This window comes from Schistocerca cancellata, chromosome 1 (assembly GCF_023864275.1).
Source record: "Schistocerca cancellata isolate TAMUIC-IGC-003103 chromosome 1, iqSchCanc2.1, whole genome shotgun sequence".
NCBI lineage: Eukaryota > Metazoa > Arthropoda > Insecta > Orthoptera > Acrididae > Schistocerca > Schistocerca cancellata.
The window spans coordinates 1,287,027,881-1,287,049,578 of NC_064626.1; the positions used below are offsets into that span (position 1 = coordinate 1,287,027,881).

At 39.9% G+C, this 21,698-nt stretch overlaps 1 protein-coding gene across 1 annotated transcript in view; it reads right to left on the reverse strand.

Moving 5' to 3' along the window:
* Nucleotides 1-3,893: 3,893 nt before the first annotated feature.
* The window catches only part of LOC126095157 (lysosomal alpha-mannosidase-like), a 229,223-nt gene continuing 211,418 nt past the window's right edge, over nt 3,894-21,698 (reverse strand). The window contains exon 17 of the mRNA XM_049909883.1: nt 3,894-4,149. Coding sequence (XP_049765840.1) covers nt 3,949-4,149 — 201 coding nt within the window. The 3' untranslated portion in view covers nt 3,894-3,948. The remainder of the gene's footprint in view (nt 4,150-21,698) is intronic.

Sequence of the window (21,698 nt, forward strand, 5' to 3'; positions counted from 1 at the left end):
GTCATCGGCTGGCGAGATCACATGACATGAGCTATAAATGGCTTACAGAAGCGCATCTCAATCTCGATTTCAATGATTCGGAAAGTAACATGCGGTGTTTGGTGGAATTCCAATGTACACTTTCATAATACGAAAATACGCAGCGTATATGTTGTTGCACATCAAAGATATTTCCAAAACGCAACTTTTTCCCTGAGTTTTCTTTTCTAAAGTGCCGGGAAATTCAACACCTGTATGTAAAATCATAACCATTCAAAGGATTGATAAGTTTCGCAGGGAAAATATGTCACTTAACACGGAAAAAGTATTTTTCACCTGGGAGAAAGTGTATTTTTAACCAGGAAATCTGGGAAAAATCCGATAATTTTTTTTCCTTGCCCACATATACACCCTAAGCATGGCACGGTCAACCTGTGGACGCCTTCCATGACTCCTCCCCTCCCCTGGTCGTGCCTACCGAGACATCGAGAAACAGTCCGATCGCGCCTCGCACTAGCCCCTGCCACGACACAATTGGTCATGCGCACCCGCACTATCAGCCGGCCTGGGGCACACACGCCTCTCACCATCCTTATTGTGCTCCGCACTACCGGCGGGGGCTCTGTGGTGGTTATCGACTGCAAGAGTCGACCGCCTCATCTTTGAGAACGAACTTCTTTGAAAACTGTTGATCTCTGTGTGTTCCGAACTGTGTATTCGAGCGGATGTGTTTGTACCGACATGATCAAAATGAAGTTAATTCATTATAAACGAGCGAATACTTAATGTTGGGTTTGATATTACTGTACATAACATCTCAATCCCCATAAAATAATAAATACTTTAGTAAAGGAATCTCTTTACATAAATATTGCATCAGATACAAGAATGACACACAACATGGTTCACAAGAGCACACACACTGAGAGTAAATCAAAGAAATTAGTCCTCACACCACAATAAACGAAATATTCAAAATAACTTAAAATGCAAACATACATAAAAACATTTGTACCATCATCATCATCATCATCATCATCATTTAAGACTGATTATGCCTGTCAGCATTCAGTCTGGAGCATAGCCCCCTTATAAAATTCCTCCATAATCCCCTATTCAGTGCTAACATTGGTGCCTCCTCTGATGTTAAACCTATTACTTCAACATCATTTTTAACCGAATCCAGGTACCTTCCCCTTAATCTGCCCCGACTCCTCCTACCCTCTACTGCTGAACCCATGAGTCTCTTGTGTAACCTTTCTTCTCTCATGCGTGTAACATGACCCCACCTTCTAAGCCTGTTCGCCCTGACTGCTACATCTATAGAGTTCATTCCCAGTTTTTCTTTGATTTCCTCATTGTGGACACCCTCCTGCCATTGTTCCCATCTACTAGTACCTGCAATCATCCTAGCTACTTTCATATCCATAACCTCAACCTTGTTGATAAGGTAACCTGAATCCACCCAGCTTTCGCTCCCATACAACAAAGTTGGTCGAAAGATTGAATGGTGCACAGATAACTTAGTCTTGGTACTGACTTCTTTCTTGCAGAAGAGAGTAGATCGTAGCTGAGCGCTCACTGCATTAGCTTTGCTACACCTTGCTTCCAGTTCCTTCACTATGTTGCCATCCTGTGAGAATATGCATCCTAAGTACTTGAAACCGTCCACCTGTTCTAACTTTGTTACTCCTATTTGGCACTCAAGCCGTTTATATTTCTTTCCCACTGACATTACTTTCGTTTCGGAGATGCTAATCTTCATACCATAGTCCTTACATTTCTGATATAGCTCTGAAATATTACTTTGCAAACTTTCAATTGAATCTGCCATCACAACTAAGTCATCCGCATATGCAAGACTGCTTATTTTGTGTTCACATATCTTAATCTCACCCAGCCAGTCTATTGTTTTCAACATACGATCCATAAATAATATGAACAACAGTGGAGACAGGTTGCAGCCTTGTCTTACCCCTGAAACTACTCTGAACCATGAACTCAATTTACCGTCAACTCTAACTGCTGCCTGACTATCCATGTAAAGACCTTTAATTGCTTGCAAAAGTTTTCCTCCTGTTCCATAATCTCGTAGAACAGACAGTCACTTCCTCCTAGGAACCTGGTCGTATGCCTTTTCTAGATCTATAAAGCATAGATACAATTCCCTGTTCCACTCATAACACTTCTCCATTATTTGCCGTAAGCTAAGGATCTGGTCCTGACAACCTCTAATAGGCCTAAACCCACACTGATTTTCATCCAATTGGTCCTCAACTAATATGTACCTAATTTGTACCTATAAGATAAAAACAAATTTGAAAATTGGTTGTATAAAGCCTGCAAAATTAAAAATTCTCATTACTTTTGGATCACACCTCATACATCATAATTCTCATTCACCAGTACAGTTAATCCTTAATGGTATTTGTTGCTGATAACAAAAGTCATTTTCAGGTGAACTATGATTTGTACGATGACAAATAATTTTAATTTAGACTTTATCTCCTTGCTTGGAGCTCAATGCAAACATATTTACAGAGCTTCAATGCAAGATAAAGCAATAAATTAGGGATTACAGCCTATTCAAAACAAAATTAAAAAGATACGTCATTAGGCAAGACATATTGTTTGAACAGCTAGATTCAATGATCAAAAAGCAACAGTCACTACATGACAAGTAGAAGTGCTCATTGTATATATTCATGACAGGTAATTGTCCATGAACAATCTGCATTGACAGATATAGGTCATTATTTTCTTTGAAAGATACCAATCTGATCAATTGGATACTACGTTACAAAGGAGATAAAGAGCAGATAGGATGAAACTTTTCACTCTGCAATGCAGTGGGATTTGATATGAAACTGACTGGCAGATTACAACTGTGCCAGACTGGGACTCAAACCCAGGACCTTTGCCTTTCATTGGCAAGTGCCCTACCAACTGTGCTACACAAGTTTGACTCGCAACCCATGCTTCACAACTTGTGTGAAGATTGAAAGGCAGGAGATAAGGTAAAGGTGGAAGTAAAGCTGTGTGCATAGCTTTTGAGTCGTACTTGGATACCTCATTTGGTAGAGCATTTGCCCGTGTAAGGCAAAGATCTTGGATTCATGTCCCAGTCTGGCACACAATTTTCATCTGCCAGTAAGTTTTGCCAGTGCACATTGAACTGCAGAGTGAAAAATTTCATTCTGGAAACAGCCACCAGGCTGTGGCTAAGCATATCTTCACATTATTGTTGCAAAAGTGTTAGTCCTGCAAGTTTCACAGGAGAAATTTTGTGAAATGAGTTAATGCCGGAAGAAAAGCTTTGAGGATGAGTCATGAGTCACTCTTGGGTAGCTCAGTCAGTAGAACAGTTGCCCACAGAAGGCAAAGGTCCTGGGTTTGAGACTTAACCAAGCACACAGTTTTAATCTGCCTGGAAGATTTAAAAAGTAAATTATTTAATATAACTGAAAGAACGTCTGCTTTATGCAAAGTAATAGCTTCCTTTTTAATTTATTAAGTTAATTTTAGCTGCCATAACAATAAATACCAATAAGCAGTGTAGTGGTACTTTATTGTTACTGCAGGGTACGTCCTAAGTTTCTGTGATTTGGTTGTCTTTTGCTAATGCGTACCCAACTTGCGTGCATCTCTGTATGTTCTCCTTCTTGGGGGATCTATGGAAAGCAATAAAAAATACAAAATAACTTTTTCTAATCATATACTTAGTGTCATAGTTTATAATCGAAAAACGGAGAGGAGCATCATATTAACTGGACGAGAGGACTTCAGGATACTGATTTTCTAATGTAAATATCCGCATATATAAACAAATATAACATGATGGAAGGGAAATAATAAAAATCGCAGAATACGAAATACTTATGTAACCATTATTTATTCAGTAAATATGTCTCGTACATTTTATGACATGAACAGAAGAGGTATACCTGTCTGCATCTGTCTGCCAGTGCTTTACCGAGTTACTTCAACAATAAATGTCCTGATTTGCATGGGTTTGAGAGTGATATTGGGGATATCATTGGGTACCTCCCAGCTGTCCATACCGACACCTGATGTGTCTATCCAGTTGAGTCTGCCGTATTCCCCAAGCCACTGGTTTGCTGCTAGTGTTGACTCACGTACTGATTTAATGACAAACGTTGTAAACAGCTCCTAATAGGGGACAAAACATCATTATTTTGACATTCAGAAAAACAAGAGATACAAGTATATCATTACGTGAGCGTTTACAAAAATGTGATAAGAAGTTTTATTGGTCGAGATTTACAGTCAAGGTTCTCATTGTTCAGAGAGCTAAAAATATGTGTTCCCACCAGCAATAACTGACAAATTACTAATTGAAAACACGGGTGTTAATGCAACAAAATCAGCTCTGTTAATCATAAGTACACTGTGCATTTCTTTTGGTGTTCATCCAGTCTTTCTATTCAGCTGTCATACATTGGAATTTAATTTTCACTCTGCAGAGAAGTGTGTGCTGTTATGAAACCTCTGGGCAGATTAAAACTGTGTGCTGGACAAAGACTCCAACTTGGAATCTTCGTCTTTTGGGGACAAGTGCTCTACGGATTGAGCTACACCAGCATGACTTACAAACCCAGCCTCACAGCTTTACTTCTACCAATAACTCAAAATGTGGAAGATGAGTTACTGGTGGAAACTGTGAGGGTGTGTTGTGAGTCGTGCTTGCATAGTTCAGATGATAGAGGACTTGCTCACAAAATTCAAAGCTCCTGAATTCAATTCTGTATTTGGCACAAAGTTCTAATCTGCCAGGAAGTTTCTGTGCATCTGGTTGTATGAATTTTTTGTTAAGTTGTACGTTTTTTCTTTTTCATTTTTTACTTTATTTGGTCTTACTGTAATCTTTCAGTTCACATTAATGTCCCACAATCCTGATAGCTTGATGGAAGGTTTAGCATCAAAGTATGTATTCATTAGTATAATAACATAGGCTGTATCATTGCCATGTTTCTTAAGGGCTGTGAGCTCAGATTTACTTCAACTGAGGTGAAAGCTGACATGTTCCACATCCTGGAGGACCTCCTCACTACGGATCAATTGGAATGAAAGTAAATCTAATCTAATCTAAATCTCAAATTCTATGAATCCCAGGCAACTGGTGGATCATACTCGTTGCTCCAATCTATAATTTTATACATGACTTAAAAGTAGTCCAATATAATACATCCATTTATAAAGCGTACTTGTTTTTTGTTTAATTAAAAGCCAATGTTTTTTCTCTGTAGCTGCTAATAATATTAGTGAATATAGACAACACTGTTAGCTGCTACAGGCAGAAAGCGTGCTTTGTTGGTGCTGCACATTGTAGCGATGTTGACCCACCAGTGTTTTTCTGCACACCAGTGCAGCAGAGACAGCTAAGTGAAAAATCTTTGCAATACGCACGTTTATTTATATATAAAAGCCGACTTCGGAATTTTCTTTGTGTGAGACTGCATATACAAGTTACGTGTGTCGATTTCAATTTCTAGAATCGCATATTTTACTGTTCGCGTGGCTCCTGCTTAGTCTTTCATTGATTGTACCCATAACCATTAGTACTGCGATATATTGTGAAAATTTGTACATCCGTGAGTACCGTACCGCAATAACCTCATACTGTTATCTTCAGTTGTAGGCCTTGAATTAATTGTGCTCTTTTAAAACTTTTGAGAACAGTAGGCCTATCCTCGTTCAGCAGTCGTTCTCTGATGTCAATCAATCAATCAATTCCTTTTATTTGTCTGAAGACAACATTGCTGTTGCATAAGACATAGTCAAGTACAAGTTATTTCTTTGTGGACAACAGAATATAAGATTGAAGACTAATCAAGCTAATTCAGCCTATGTTACATGTAGGACGTAATAGAAAAAAGAAATCATAGAAGCCAAAAAAGCACACAATCTCGGAAGTATTGAGAAATCCACCAACAAGTGCAAAGCGGCTTGGAAGCTAATAAATAGTGTTGCTAAAGATGAAAGAAATGTTACAATTAATATCTCTCCCCAAAAATTCAATGATTATTTGTTAAATCAGTTGAAGAAGTAGGAAGTGGTATTGCTAAACCCGAAATCAGCTCATCACAGTTACTTTCAAAAAATAGTTGTATATCATCGATAAATACAAGTATCTTCACTTTCTCTGACGTCTCACCAGATTTTGTATTTAGAATAGCGAAACAGTTAAAATCATCAGGCAGTGTAGACATATGTGACTTATCCTGTAACACACTAAAGAAAGTCATACGCAGTATTGTGTACCCCTTAACACATTGTATAAACAAATGTCTAGCTGAAGGATATTTTACTGATGAGCTTAAACTGTCTAGAGTAATTCCAGTTGATAAAAAAGGGGATAAAGACTCTGCCTCAAGTTACTGCCCAATTTCCATAGTCTCATCTTTTTCTAGAGTTCTGGAATACACAGTTTACAAACAATTATCTGATTACTTTGATAATATAGGAATTATTAGTGGATCTCAGTATGGATTTAGGAAAAACATGTCAACAACTGATGTGATAGATGCTGTGTTAAAATACATCCCTCAAGTATTTGAGTATAAAGACTTTGCTCAAGTCACTTTTTGTGACCTAAGCAAAGCCTTTGACTGTGTAGAACATACACTTTAACTTCTATGGTATTAGAGGTAATAGCCTTAAACTATTAAGATCATTTTTACAGAACCGTAAGCAAGCTGTCTGTGTTGGCAAAGAATTGTCCAGTGTAGAACTAGTTAAGGTAGGTGTCCCACAGGGATCTGTACTGGGCTCTTTCCTGTTCCTAATAATGATTAACGACCTGCCGTCATGTATTACATCAAAACTGTACTATATGCAAATGATACAACTTTTCTGAACAGCAGTAATGACCTCAATAGCCTTAAAACTTGTGTTACAGAGACAATTGCCCAAGCATCCCAGTGGTTTAAAGCAAAAGGATTTTTGATTGGTGAAAATAACACTCAGCAGATAGTATTTAGTCTAAAAGACAAGCTACGACCTGACGATCCTAGTTATGTTAAGTTTATAGGAGTATATTTGGATGACAAATTATCTTGGGGTCAAGTATCTTAGTGATAAGTTGCCTAGGGTAATCTATCTGTTAAGGCGACTAATGGATTTTGTACCTAAAAATTATGTTAGAATATTCTATCTCTCATTCTTCCAAAGCATAATAACCTATGGTATCATTTTATTGGGAAACTTCAGTTGTGTGCATGACATTCTTCTACTGCAGAAGAAAGCTATTAGGGTAATTACAGGCTCATCATATAAGGCACACTGTAAACCTTTTGTTTTCTGAGCAAAAAATTATGACAGTAATAAACCTATATATATACTATGTCTTAATCTACACGAAAAAGAAGCTGCCCAAAGCTAAACGCAGAGAAAATGCACATTGCTACAACACTATGACGAATAGATGTATTTATACTCCATTTCACAGACTCTCAAAATCACTGAAGAGTTATGAACTAATGGGGCATAAATTATTTAATAAACTTCGACTAGCTATCCAAGATTTACCAGAGCAACCATTCAAACAAGCACTGTATGACTGGTTAGTTGCCCACCCATTCTACAACGTAAAGGATTTCATCAATTGTAATATTGTACTGTAATAACAAACCGATTATTCTTTTGCAACAGCAATTATATAGTATTATAAGTATGACTCTGTAGGATTTCACCAATCGTAATATTATGTTATAATAACAAACCTATTGTTGTTTTGCAACATGAACTATATTGTAGTATATGTATGACCTTGTCAATTGTAATATTATACTGTAATAACAAATCTATTGCTCTTTTGCAACATAAATTATATTGTGTTATAAATATGACTTTGTAGGATTTCATCAGTTGTAATATTACACTGTTATAACAAACCTGTTGTTCTATTGCAACATGAATTACATTGTATTATATGTATTACTTTGTCTATTGCCTTAATGGCCTAATGACAATAAAATTATTCTATTCTATTCTAATGTTACATATAACTTATATAAATTTTAATTTATGCTTGTGTAAGTTATTTCTTTGTGGGCAACAGAATACAATGTTACATATTAAACATACATAAATTTCAGTTTACACTTTTATATTACCCAGTTTATAATATACACAATTTAGTTCAAATTGCAGTTAAATCATTTATAGTATTACATAAAAATTCCTGAACATTATAGAAAACCTTTCTTTTTAGCTGTGATTCCATCACCATTTTAAATTTATTGTGTGGTAGTTCCTTAATACTAAAGAAAAGCTCGCAGGAGAGCTTGTGTAAAGTTTGGAAGGTGGGAGACAAGGTACTGGCAGAAGTAAAGCTGTGAGGACGGGGCGTGAGTCGTGCTTGGGTAGCTCAGTTGGTAGAGCACTTGCCCGCGAAAGGCAAAGGTCCCGAGTTCGAGTCTCGGTCCGGCACACAGTTTTAATCTGCCAGGAAGTTTCATATCAGCGCACACTCCGCTGCTGAGTGAAAATCTCATTCTGGATGTTTGTATGATTTAGCTGTCTCACTGCTCTAGGTTCTTTTGTTTGCTCTTGACCTTTGCCAAGCCCAGTTAATTTTAGAAATATGCCATCATGGTCAGACAGCATGTGTTTCATAACATCCAAGACGACATTATTTCTTCAGACACTTGAGATAACATTTCTAGGCATGCATTTTGTTTTGTGGGTTTACTGTTGAGACAGACTAAATTATATGATCTAAGTGTATTCATTCTATAAATACGTGTGAAATAGGTTATTTTGGATAATTTTCAGTTGCTCACAAAACTATATTTCTGTTAAGTAAATGGTTTGAGCGTTTTGGGTCCGTAATGTAGCCTTTTTCATAGCAAAGCAGTATTGTGGGTCACAGTTGCCAAATAATATACCACCCTTGAATTTCATTGTATATCATCACAAATAAAATGCGTTTTTGGACGTTTTGGAAGCTACCATTGCCCTTTGCATAACCTACAAACAATTTGTAGTAAATCGGCGGTTGTGATTTAATTACTGTAGCAGATATTCCAACTGACACATTATATTATATCTACTTTACCCTTATAGAGGATTAGCCCTGTGTATCACTTATAATTAACCTTAAAACATTTTAGGAAACTCGTAATTTTAACCACAGGTTTTTGTGCTGCATTATTAGAAATCTCGTTTTGTGTATTTGCTTCAGTTCTTACAGGGAATTAGCAAATTTTTAGCTCAACAAGTTAAGAGATAATGAGCAGTCTTAATTTAAAGTTATTTGTTCACTGCCCTGTAATACATTGCACCAGCCAAAATGTAGTGCACTGTGAATGCCTTTCTCGAACATGGGATGAGTTGGTTGATATCAGTAAGCACGTGGAAATCACCCTTATGGCTGTCAAACGATTGGCAGCTGCTGTGAATCAGTGTGTTGGAAAAGTTCCCGAGAGTCGTGTACCTGTGGTACTGGTACCAGAGGTACCACAAGTACTGTCCTCTCCTGTGGATCCTGTCTCCCCTGTGGAAAGTGCTGGATCTGTCATTACTCATCTACTTGACTGTGGGTGACATGTCAATGGCAGATCTAGGCGTCCTGTACAATGAGGACGGGGACCAGGGAGCATTCAGGGTGTTGTACCAATCCCCGTAACCAACAAGTCTGAGATGCTGTCTTTCACTGAAACAGAAACGGATCCAGTGGGACTCACCACATCTGCTTTGGGGAAACTTGTTTTGTCTGGTGTCAAGAGGAGGCATATGTAAAAGGGTAGGGGTCCATTAATCATCAGCAGTTCAGACGACATACAGTGAATGATGGTACCCCTTAGGGAAATTGCTGCAAGGGATAGGAAGCAACACTAGGTACACTCACTGTGTATTTCAGGAGCCCATTGAGAGAACAGGGTGCAGATTGTGTCACACATTGCAACAAATGATGCTGGCATCTGGGCTCCGAAGTCAAACTCGGATTTTTCCAGTGACTGGCAGAGAAGGTCGAGAAGACCAGCCTTGTGCATGACGTTTCAGTGAATCTCACAATCTGCAGCATTGTCCCCAGAACTGATCGTGTCCCCTCGGTTCTGAGTTGAGTGGAAGAACTGACCCAGAAACTTCGAAGGTTCTGTGACAAACTAAGCTCCAACTTCCTGGACTCGCACCATGAGATTGAGAACTGTAGGGTCCCCCTAAAGGGGCAGGCATGCACTGCACATTAGAGGCTGCTGCTCATGTAACTCACTGTGTGTGAGATGCACTCAAGAGATTTTTAGATTAGACGACACTCCATCCAATCCAGGTAATGGTAGCTGTAGGAAACCCAGAAGTATCAGTGTAAGATCAAAAATATTCATTCCACAGATGTTAGAGTATTAAAATCCTAATGGTTAACTTCTGAAGCATTCACAACTAAATCCCAGAGTTTGAAGTGCTACTGAAAAGCAATGAAGCACATGTAATATTAGGCAGAGAAAACTGATTGAAACCTGAAACTGATAAAAGTGAGATTTTTATGGAAAATTTGAGTGTATGTCGAAAGGATAGGCAAATGGGAAATGGAGGCAGTGTATTTGTCACAATAGACAAGAAACTCAAATACAGCGAGATAGAAATTGAAGCTGCATGTGAGATTATTTGGGGAAGTGTCAGTAGCAGGGGTGGGCATAAAATGATAATTGGATCCTTCTGTCACCTAACAGACTCATCCCCTGATGTAACTGAAAACTTTAGAGAAAACCTCGGTTCAGCTGTATGTAAGTTACCCAATAATACTGTAATCATCGGTGGACACTTTGATCATCCAACAATTAACTGGGAAAACTACAGTTTTGTCAGTGGTGGGCATGATACAACATCCTGTGAAACAATACTAAATGCTTTCTCTGAAAACTACCTAGAATAGTTAGGAACGCCACTCGTGATGAAAATATATTGGATATATTGGCAACAAGTAGACCTGATTTCTTTGAGGCTGTCCACAACGAAACTGCTGTCAGTGACCACTGTGCTGTTGTGGCAGCAATGATTACCAAAGTACAAAGGACAGCTAAAACATGCAGAAAGATATATATGTTCAGTAAACAAGATAAAAAATCAGTAGTATCGTATCACAATGAGGGACTTGACACTTTCAGCACATGTAGAGGAATTATAGCTCAAGCTCAAAAGAATAGTTGACCATGCACTGGATACATATGTATCCAGTAGATTGATTCATAAAGGGAGGGAACCTCCATGCTATACAATCACTGTAAAGAAACTTCTAAATAAATGGAGATGATCGAATAATAGGTAGGGCTATAGATAGAAAGTGTAGGGCTATAGATAGAGAGATTGTAAATGAAGCATGTTTTGGTGCCATGAGAAAAGTGTGTGATGCCTTCAATGAGCACCATAGCAGAATATTGTCAAATGATATTTCACAAAACCCAAAGAAATTCTGATCATATGTAAAGGATGTTGTGGCTACGAAAACTTTCGCGACGTATTTCCTGAGTAAACATTTCTCGGTGTACATGCCGCGTCAAATCAGGATAAATCTCCGAGCTTTCGACCACTACCTCCATGGTCGTCGTCAGGGCTAAAACTGACTGTCGTGAACTAGCGAGGTTCCCACTTTTATATGCCAATGACGGCTTCTTATTGGCTGGAATACGTCAGCGATATGGCGCGTAGCGAGGTGGTGCCCTCTACTTCCATAGATGTAGTTGCTATCCCGCGTTGCTTGCAGCGCCATCCCTTAAATCAGGAGGTAAAGTGCGAGAAGTTTTTCTCTGCGATTTTTCTTTATCCAGTGCACTCTTCCAAGTGTTGCTGAGTGCATAGCCGTTGTCTCTATTAAAGTTATTATCGCTAAGTCTAATTTCGACTGCTTCTCGGATCACAGAGTCCCAGTAATTCGATGTGTGGGCTATTACTCTGGTTTCTTCAAATAAAATCTTATGCTTGTTAAGCAGGCTATGTTCAGCCACCGCTGATTTTTCCAAATACCTGTATTTCAGGTGGCGTTGGTGCTCGATGCAGCGGTCGGCAACGGTTCTTACAGACTGGCCCACGTAATTCTTGCCGCATTCGCAAGGAATAGTATAAATTCCCGGCACTCTTAAGCCGAGACTGTCTTTGACTGGTCTCAACATTTCCTTAATTTTTCTAGGTGGTCGGAAAACTGGTTTTATTCCTTGCCTCTTCAGGACTCTGGCTATCTTGCTCGTTGTAGCACCGCAAAAAGGAAGCCGCGCTATGTGTTGGTCCTCTTCTTGTATGTGGCCGGCATCGTGTCTTACTTTCTTGGACAATACTGATTTAATTTCACCGGCAGAATAACCATTCCTCTTGAAAACAGTCGTCAAATGGTTGATCTCGGGACCGAGGTGGTCCTTGTCGGAAATAGTCCTGGCTCTGTGTACTAAAGTATTCAGCATAGCTCTCTTCTGAGACGGATGATGGAAGCTATGGCTATGCAGATATAAGTCTGTATGGGTTGGCTTCCTGTACACAGAATGGCCCAGTCGTCCATCCGGCTTTCGCTGTACCAACACATCTAAAAAAGGTAACTTCCCTTCCTTCTCTAACTCCAATGTAAATTTTATGTTTGGATGTACACCATTCAAATGTTCGACGAACTGCTGCAGCGTGTCACTGCCGTGTGGCCAGATTAAAAAAGTATCGTCGACGTATCTGTAGAAGCATGATGGGCGGAGGTGAGCACTGCTCAGGGCTCGTTCTTCAAAGTCCTCCATGAAAAAATTCGCTATTGCTGGTGACAGTGGCGAACCCATGGCTGTTCCATCCGTCATTTCATAATAATTTCCACTGTATAAAAAATAAGTGGTCGTCAAGGTATGCCGGAACAACTTCAAAATTTCTGAGGAGAAATGACCAGACAACAGTTGTAATGTGTCATCCACAGGTACTTTGGTGAACAGAGAAACCACGTCGAGGCTGACCATGATATCACTTGGGCCTATCTTCATCTGTTTTATGATATCAACAAACATTTTTGAATTTTTAATATGATGTGGGCAGTGACCAACTATAGGCGCCAACAATTTAGTTAAGTGCTTTGCAAGCTTGTACGTAGGAGAGCCAATAGCGCTAACAATCGGTCTCAACGGGACGTTCTCCTTATGAACCTTTGGCAAACCGTACAGTCTTGGTGGCCTAGGTGCTCTCGGCCGTAAGTTCTTCACCAGTTCGTCGGAGAGGCCAGAGTTTTTTAGTAGCTCCCTTGTCTTCCTGCTGAGCGCCGATGAGGGATCCTGTCTGAGAACCCGGTATGTGCTGTCCTCCAGTAATAATCCAACTTTCTTATGGTAATCTGTAGCATTGAGGATTACCGTGGCGTTCCCCTTGTCAGCAGGTAAAACAACTAGATCTTCATCCTTCTGCAACAATTTCAGTCCTTGTCTCTCCTCTCTGCTGATGTTTGACTTAGGCGGCTTGGATGTCGCTAAAATCCGGCTAGTAGCAAGCCTTACGTCATCCGCTGCTTCTTGAGGAAGATGACGAACTGCTTGTTCAACTCCACTAATGATCTCAACCACCGGTAACTTACGTGGAGCTGGGGCAAAGTTCAATCCTTTACTGAGAGCCGAGATGGTAGCTTCATCAAGTTCCTTGTCAGAGAAGTTGATAACAGTGCGGTGAATGCCGTTGGACCCAGTAGTTCCTTGATCACGGTTAAGCCGCTCAAATTTATCGGCCTGTTTCGCCGTAGTCCTGCTTAAATTGGCTCGTTGGTGTGCCGCCAAAGTCATATCCACCCATTCCCAGTCCAATGGTGAGAGGACTTCGGCCAGAAATAAATGGCAACTAAATAACAGGCGAGCGTTCATGTCTAGTTCATACCTGGTATGACGTATCCTCTCCTTCACAATAGCATGGCTGGTCTTTCGTAAAATTCTGTTTACTGCAGCGCTTCTGATGTGGTGTTTGACGACTGCAAACTTCGGTACTACCTCCTTGTCACGACAGCGTTGTAAAAAAGCCAGATTGCTCAGCAACTGAGACTGTTTCAGGCGCAGCTTCTCCAGGTGACGAACGCTGCGCGCTATGTCCTCCCCGTAGAGGAAACTAATGTGGCTACGAAGTCTTTCGCGACGTATTTCCTGAGTAAACATTTCTCGGTGTACATGCCGCGTCAAATCAGGATAAATCTCCGAGCTTTCGACCACTACCTCCATGGTCGTCGTCAGGGCTAAAACTGACTGTCGTGAACTAGCGAGGTTCCCACTTTTATATGCCAATGACGGCTTCTTATTGGCTGGAATACGTCAGCGATATGGCGCGTAGCGAGGTGGTGCCCTCTACTTCCATAGATGTAGTTGCTATCCCGCGTTGCTTGCAGCGCCATCCCTTAAATCAGGAGGTAAAGTGCGAGAAGTTTTTCTCTGCGATTTTTCTTTATCCAGTGCACTCTTCCAAGTGTTGCTGAGTGCATAGCCGTTGTCTCTATTAAAGTTATTATCGCTAAGTCTAATTTCGACTGCTTCTCGGATCACAGAGTCCCAGTAATTCGATGTGTGGGCTATTACTCTGGTTTCTTCAAATAAAATCTTATGCTTGTTAAGCAGGCTATGTTCAGCCACCGCTGATTTTTCCAAATACCTGTATTTCAGGTGGCGTTGGTGCTCGATGCAGCGGTCGGCAACGGTTCTTACAGACTGGCCCACGTAATTCTTGCCGCATTCGCAAGGAATAGTATAAATTCCCGGCACTCTTAAGCCGAGACTGTCTTTGACTGGTCTCAACATTTCCTTAATTTTTCTAGGTGGTCGGAAAACTGGTTTTATTCCTTGCCTCTTCAGGACTCTGGCTATCTTGCTCGTTGTAGCACCGCAAAAAGGAAGCCGCGCTATGTGTTGGTCCTCTTCTTGTATGTGGCCGGCATCGTGTCTTACTTTCTTGGACAATACTGATTTAATTTCACCGGCAGAATAACCATTCCTCTTGAAAACAGTCGTCAAATGGTTGATCTCGGGACCGAGGTGGTCCTTGTCGGAAATAGTCCTGGCTCTGTGTACTAAAGTATTCAGCATAGCTCTCTTCTGAGACGGATGATGGAAGCTATGGCTATGCAGATATAAGTCTGTATGGGTTGGCTTCCTGTACACAGAATGGCCCAGTCGTCCATCCGGCTTTCGCTGTACCAACACATCTAAAAAAGGTAACTTCCCTTCCTTCTCTAACTCCAATGTAAATTTTATGTTTGGATGTACACCATTCAAATGTTCGACGAACTGCTGCAGCGTGTCACTGCCGTGTGGCCAGATTAAAAAAGTATCGTCGACGTATCTGTAGAAGCATGATGGGCGGAGGTGAGCACTGCTCAGGGCTCGTTCTTCAAAGTCCTCCATGAAAAAATTCGCTATTGCTGGTGACAGTGGCGAACCCATGGCTGTTCCATCCGTCATTTCATAATAATTTCCACTGTATAAAAAATAAGTGGTCGTCAAGGTATGCCGGAACAACTTCAAAATTTCTGAGGAGAAATGACCAGACAACAGTTGTAATGTGTCATCCACAGGTACTTTGGTGAACAGAGAAACCACGTCGAGGCTGACCATGATATCACTTGGGCCTATCTTCATCTGTTTTATGATATCAACAAACATTTTTGAATTTTTAATATGATGTGGGCAGTGACCAACTATAGGCGCCAACAATTTAGTTAAGTGCTTTGCAAGCTTGTACGTAGGAGAGCCAATAGCGCTAACAATCGGTCTCAACGGGACGTTCTCCTTATGAACCTTTGGCAAACCGTACAGTCTTGGTGGCCTAGGTGCTCTCGGCCGTAAGTTCTTCACCAGTTCGTCGGAGAGGCCAGAGTTTTTTAGTAGCTCCCTTGTCTTCCTGCTGAGCGCCGATGAGGGATCCCGTCTGAGAACCCGGTATGTGCTGTCCTCCAGTAATAATCCAACTTTCTTATGGTAATCTGTAGCATTGAGGATTACCGTGGCGTTCCCCTTGTCAGCAGGTAAAACAACTAGAACTTCATCCTTCTGCAACAATTTCAGTCCTTGTCTCTCCTCTCTGCTGATGTTTGACTTAGGCGGCTTGGATGTCGCTAAAATCCGGCAGTGACATGCTGCAGCAGTTCGTCGAACATTTGAATGGTGTACATCCAAACATAAAATTTACATTGGAGTTAGAGAAGGAAGGGAAGCTACCTTTTTTAGATGTGTTGGTACAGCGAAAGCCGGATGGACGACTGGGCCATTCTGTGTACAGGAAGCCAACCCATAGAGACTTATATCTGCATAGCCATAGCTTCCATCATCTGTCTCAGAAGAGAGCTATGCTGAATACTTTAGTACACAGAGCCAGGACTATTTCCGACAAGGACCACCTCGGTCCCGAGATCAACCATTTGATGACTGTTTTCAAGAGGAATGGTTATTCTGCCGGTGAAATTAAATCAGTATTGTCCAAGAAAGTAAGACACGATGCCGGCCACATACAAGAAGAGGACCAACACATAGCGCGGCTTCCTTTTTGCGGTGCTACAACGAGCAAGATAGCCAGAGTCCTGAAGAGGCAAGGAATAAAACCAGTTTTCCGACCACCTAGAAAAATTAAGGAAATGTTGAGACCAGTCAAAGACAGTCTCGGCTTAAGAGTGCCGGGAATTTATACTATTCCTTGCGAATGCGGCAAGAATTACGTGGGCCAGTCTGTAAGAACCGTTGCCGACCGCTGCATCGAGCACCAACGCCACCTGAAATACAGGTATTTGGAAAAATCAGCGGTGGCTGAACATAGCCTGCTTAACAAGCATAAGATTTTATTTGAAGAAACCAGAGTAATAGCCCACACATCGAATTACTGGGACTCTGTGATCCGAGAAGCAGTCGAAATTAGACTTAGCGATAATAACTTTAATAGAGACAACAGCTATGCACTCAGCAACACTTGGAAGAGTGCACTGGATAAAGAAAAATCGCAGAGAAAAACTTCTCGCACTTTACCTCCTGATTTAAGGGATGGCGCTGCAAGCAACGCGGGATAGCAACTACATCTATGGAAGTAGAGGGCACCACCTCGCTACGCGCCATATCGCTGACGTATTCCAGCCAATAAGAAGCCGTCATTGGCATATAAAAGTGGGAACCTCGCTAGTTCACGACAGTCAGTTTTAGCCCTGACGACGACCATGGAGGTAGTGGTCGAAAGCTCGGAGATTTATCCTGATTTGACGCGGCATGTACACCGAGAAATGTTTACTCTGTAAAGGATGTTACTGGTACCAAAGTTAATGTCCAGTGCCTAATTAATGAGACAGAAACTGAAACTGCGGGTAGCAAGGCAAAAGGTGAAATGCTTAACTCCAGTTTTAAATGTTGCTTTACAAAGGAAAATCCAGGAGAATTGCCGCAAGTAATCCTCACACCACTGGAAAGATAAACGAAATAAATATTAGTGTCAGTGGTATTGAGAAACAGCTGAAATAATTAAAATCGAACAAAGCTTCAGGGCCCAATGGAATCCCTGTCAGATTCTATACTGAATTTGCAGCTTCTGGGTAAAATCTATTGTAGATCCCTCAAACAAAAAACCTTGGCCATTTATTGTAATAAAGCACAGGTCACACCCACCTGCAAGAAGGGTAGTAGAAGTGATCCACAAAACTGCTGTCCAGTATCCTTCACATCGATTTGTTGTAGAATCTTTAAGGGAAAGCGCGTCAAGTGCAGAAGTGAGTAATATTAACAAGACAAAAAGGTACAGCTACGTTGTAAAAAAGTGTGTTTGTAATAACGGTAAAGGCGAAATCGAAAAGTTAAATGAATGATTAAAAAGTCTTCAGCTAGTTACTGATATACTGAGACTAGATATCACAAAACTTGAGAACAAAAACCGTGAGATAAAAACATTGGTTGCGAGCAGTAAACGCCCAAAAGAGCATAAACAACTTAAACACGCATTCCAGTGAAAGTAACGGTCAAAACTGCGTAAATAGGCCTAACTCAAATGCTCTTCAAAGTGAAAACAGTGGCCTAAAGTGTGTAAACAATTCAAAAACTATTTCTCATGTAATGCCAAACAAAGTGACTAAAAAAGTGCCTTGCTCACAACGAAATAATGGAATAAACCTAATCTCGTGTGCACAAACAAGTTCAGTGTGTCATCAGAAAGCAGCAGCAACTCCATTAACATTGAAAGTGAACAAGCCACCCAACATGAAGATACAAACATTGTAAGAAGCTGCAAAAGCATCGCCAACAGCCAGAAACAGCGAACAAAGAAACACAATGTGCTTTTTCTAGCGGGCAGCCATGGAAGAAAGCTAGCAAATATTCTACAGGATGTGAATATGGATCTTCGTGCAACTGGCATCGTAAAACCTGGTGCGAGGACAGAAAATATTGTTGAAGACACCTCAGAACACAAGAATACAACAAGGGACAGTGACTTTGTTGTTTGTGTGACTGGTGCAAATGATGTAGCACACAATGAAGCCAAAAAGTGTATAACAGGTTTGAAATTTTTTTTAGATGTAAGTAAGATGGAAAACACTATTGTTGTGACAATACCTCATAGACATGACTTGATCTTTAATTCATGTGTTAACAAAGAGTTTCGTAAAACAAATATTAAAATCAAACATGTTCCATTTATGCTAAAAGCAATGTAGTGGATATTAGCAGACTTGCAAGAAATTTGCACACTGAACATGGTGAGCATCTAAATTACCATGGGAAAACATTTTTGTGCCAGGAGATAAGCAAAGTTGTAAATGAAATACGAGCATGCAGCAGCCTTGTCTTAAAAGACAGTCCCACGGAGCATGACTGTACACTTCTTTTTTTTTTTTTTTTTTTTTAAGAGGAAACGACATTACAGACGAAGGAAAGTTAGAAACCACATTAAGTGGAAACTGCAGCAGTCTAATTCATTCATTCATTCATTCTTTGTGCAACCCTAGATCATGTAGTGAAAATAAATGAATACAGAAGGTTCTGTGAAAGTAGAATACCATTATGTAGCAGTGACAGTTTCCTCCTCCTTCATATAAATGCACTATCTCTTAGGTGTAAAATCAATGAATTACAATACTGGCTCGATAAAATCAACTGCCGTGTTCTATGCATAAATGAAAACTGGATGAAAGACACTGAAATAAACTTGTGTGTTCCTCTTGGATATTTGTTAGTTACAAGCTACTGCAGAAAAAGTATTACACATGATGGGGTCTCAACATGTCAAAAGTAACCTTGAATTGCATTACTCAGTTATAGACCTAAGTAGAATATGCCTTGAAGCTACAATAGAAGTAGCTGGTGTGGTAATGCACAAACAGAAAACTGTAATTGTCTCAATCTATCGAATCCCAGGCTCTGATGAGATAGTATTTATAGAAAAAATTAATACTTTAATATTGCTGTTTTCAAAATATAAAGAGCATAGAATTGTATTGTAGGTGATATTAACATAGATATAAGGGCAAAGAGAAAAAATGTAATTCATATGATTAACACTCTGAAGTCATCAAACTATTACTGTCTCAATGAAAAACCCACTAGACTGAATGCATACCTTGATAACATAATTAGCAATGTACAAATAGATTCCATACAATGTGATGTAATAGAATTAGGAATATCAGACCACGCAGGGCTATGGCTTCAAATAGAAAAGTTAGCCTTCAGTTCCACAGTGAGAGAAGTGACATATAGAATTCTAGGTGAATCCAATGTAAACAAAATGATAAACCAGTTAAAAGAAATGGATTGGACTCATATAATGGATAACAAGAAAATGATTAATAAATGTTTTTCCATTTTCCTGACAGAGATCAAGCATATAGTAGAAATGACATGCCCCTTGGTAACCAAAAGGTACCAGAGGAATATTACCTATAAGCAACAAAATACTAACAAGTGGTACACCACACAACTTAACAAACTCAGAATACTACTGATGATTATGAAAGACAAATATCATAACAGTGATAGGGACAAGGAAAATCACACTAAAATGAGAAAACTTTACAGATTAGAAATAAAAAAATGCTAAGTGCTGTGCAAATGATGAATATGTTTTAAATTCTAAAAATAAATGTAAAGCTGCCTGGACTGCCATTAAAAGGGAAATTAATAATACCAATAAAGAAAGGAGTATCCCTATTGACTGCAATATTCTCAATGAATATTTTGTAAATAGTGTCACCACCCCACCCATCGATTCTGCCTCTGATGCAGAAGCATTACTCACTTGTGCAAAACGGACAAGAAGTGAGAAGTTCACTTGGACCCGAATTACATTAAATGATATTCATAAGTCAATAAACAAATTAAGTAATTCCAAAACAGAAGACTATTATGGATTCAGTAATCTCATCATAAAATGTATAGCAAAAGAAATTAAAATGCCACTTCTCTCACTATCAAACAGAGTACTTGATGAAGGAATATTCCCCGACTGTCTTAAGCTCACAGTTACATTGCCTGTGTATAAAAAAGGTGAAAGAAACCTTCCAAATAACTAAAGACCCATTTCAATAGTACCAATCATATCCAAGTTAGTAGAAAATTGTGTACATAAAGAGATATACAGGTATTTTGAAACCAACAAAATTTTAAATGAACAACAGTTTGGCTTCAGGTCACACCTATCAACTGTAAAAGCAGTAGAAGCTTTGGTGAGCAATGTTTATAAAGGGTATGAAAAAAGGGTATCAATGTCTGGAACACTTATTGACCTAAGTAAAGCATTTGACTTGGTGTCACATGACATACTCATCAAAAAGTTAAAATACTATGGCATTGAAGATGATACACTCCATGTCCCCCCCATGAACCATGGACCTTGCCGTTGGTGGGGAGGCTTGCGTGACTCAGCGATACAGATAGCCGTACCGTAGGTGCAACCACAACGGAGGGGTATCTGTTGAGAGGCCAGACAAACGTGTGGTTCCTGAAGCCTTTTCAGTAGTTGCAAGGGCAACAGTCTGGATGATTGACTGATCTGGCCTTGTAACAATAACCAAAACGGCCTTGCTGTGCTGGTACTGCAAACGGCTGAAAGCAAGGGGAAACTGCGGCCGTAAATTTTCCCGAGGGCATGCAGCTTTACTGTATGATTAAATGATGATGGCGTCCTCTTGGGTAAAATATTCCGGAGGCAAAATAGTCCCCCATTCGGATCTCCGGGTGGGGACTACTCAAGAGGATGTTGTTATCAGGAGAAAGAAAACTGGTGTTCTATGGATCGGAGTGTGGAATGTCAGATCCCTTAATCGCGCAGGTAGGTTAGAAAATTAAAAAAGGGAAATGGATAGGTTAAAGCTAGATATAGTGGAAATTAGTGAAGTTCAGTGGCAGGAGGAACAAGACTTCTGGTCAGGTGACTACAGGGTTATAAACACAAAGTCAAATAGGGGTAATGCAGGAGTAGGTTTAATAATGAATAGGAAAATAGGAATGCGGGTAAGCTACTACAAAAAGCATAGTGAACGCATTATTGTGGCCAAGATAGATACAAAGCCCACACCTACTACAGTAGTACAAGTTTATATGCCAACTAGCTCTGCAGATGACGAAGAAATTGAAGAAATGTATGATGAAATAAAAGAAATTATTCAGATAGTGAAGGGAGACGAAAATTTAATAGTCATGGGTGACTGGAATTCGAGTGTAGGAAAAGGGAGAGAAGGAAACGTAGTAGGTGAATGTGGATTGGGGCTAAGAAATGAAAGAGGAAGCCGCCTGGTAGAATTTTGCACA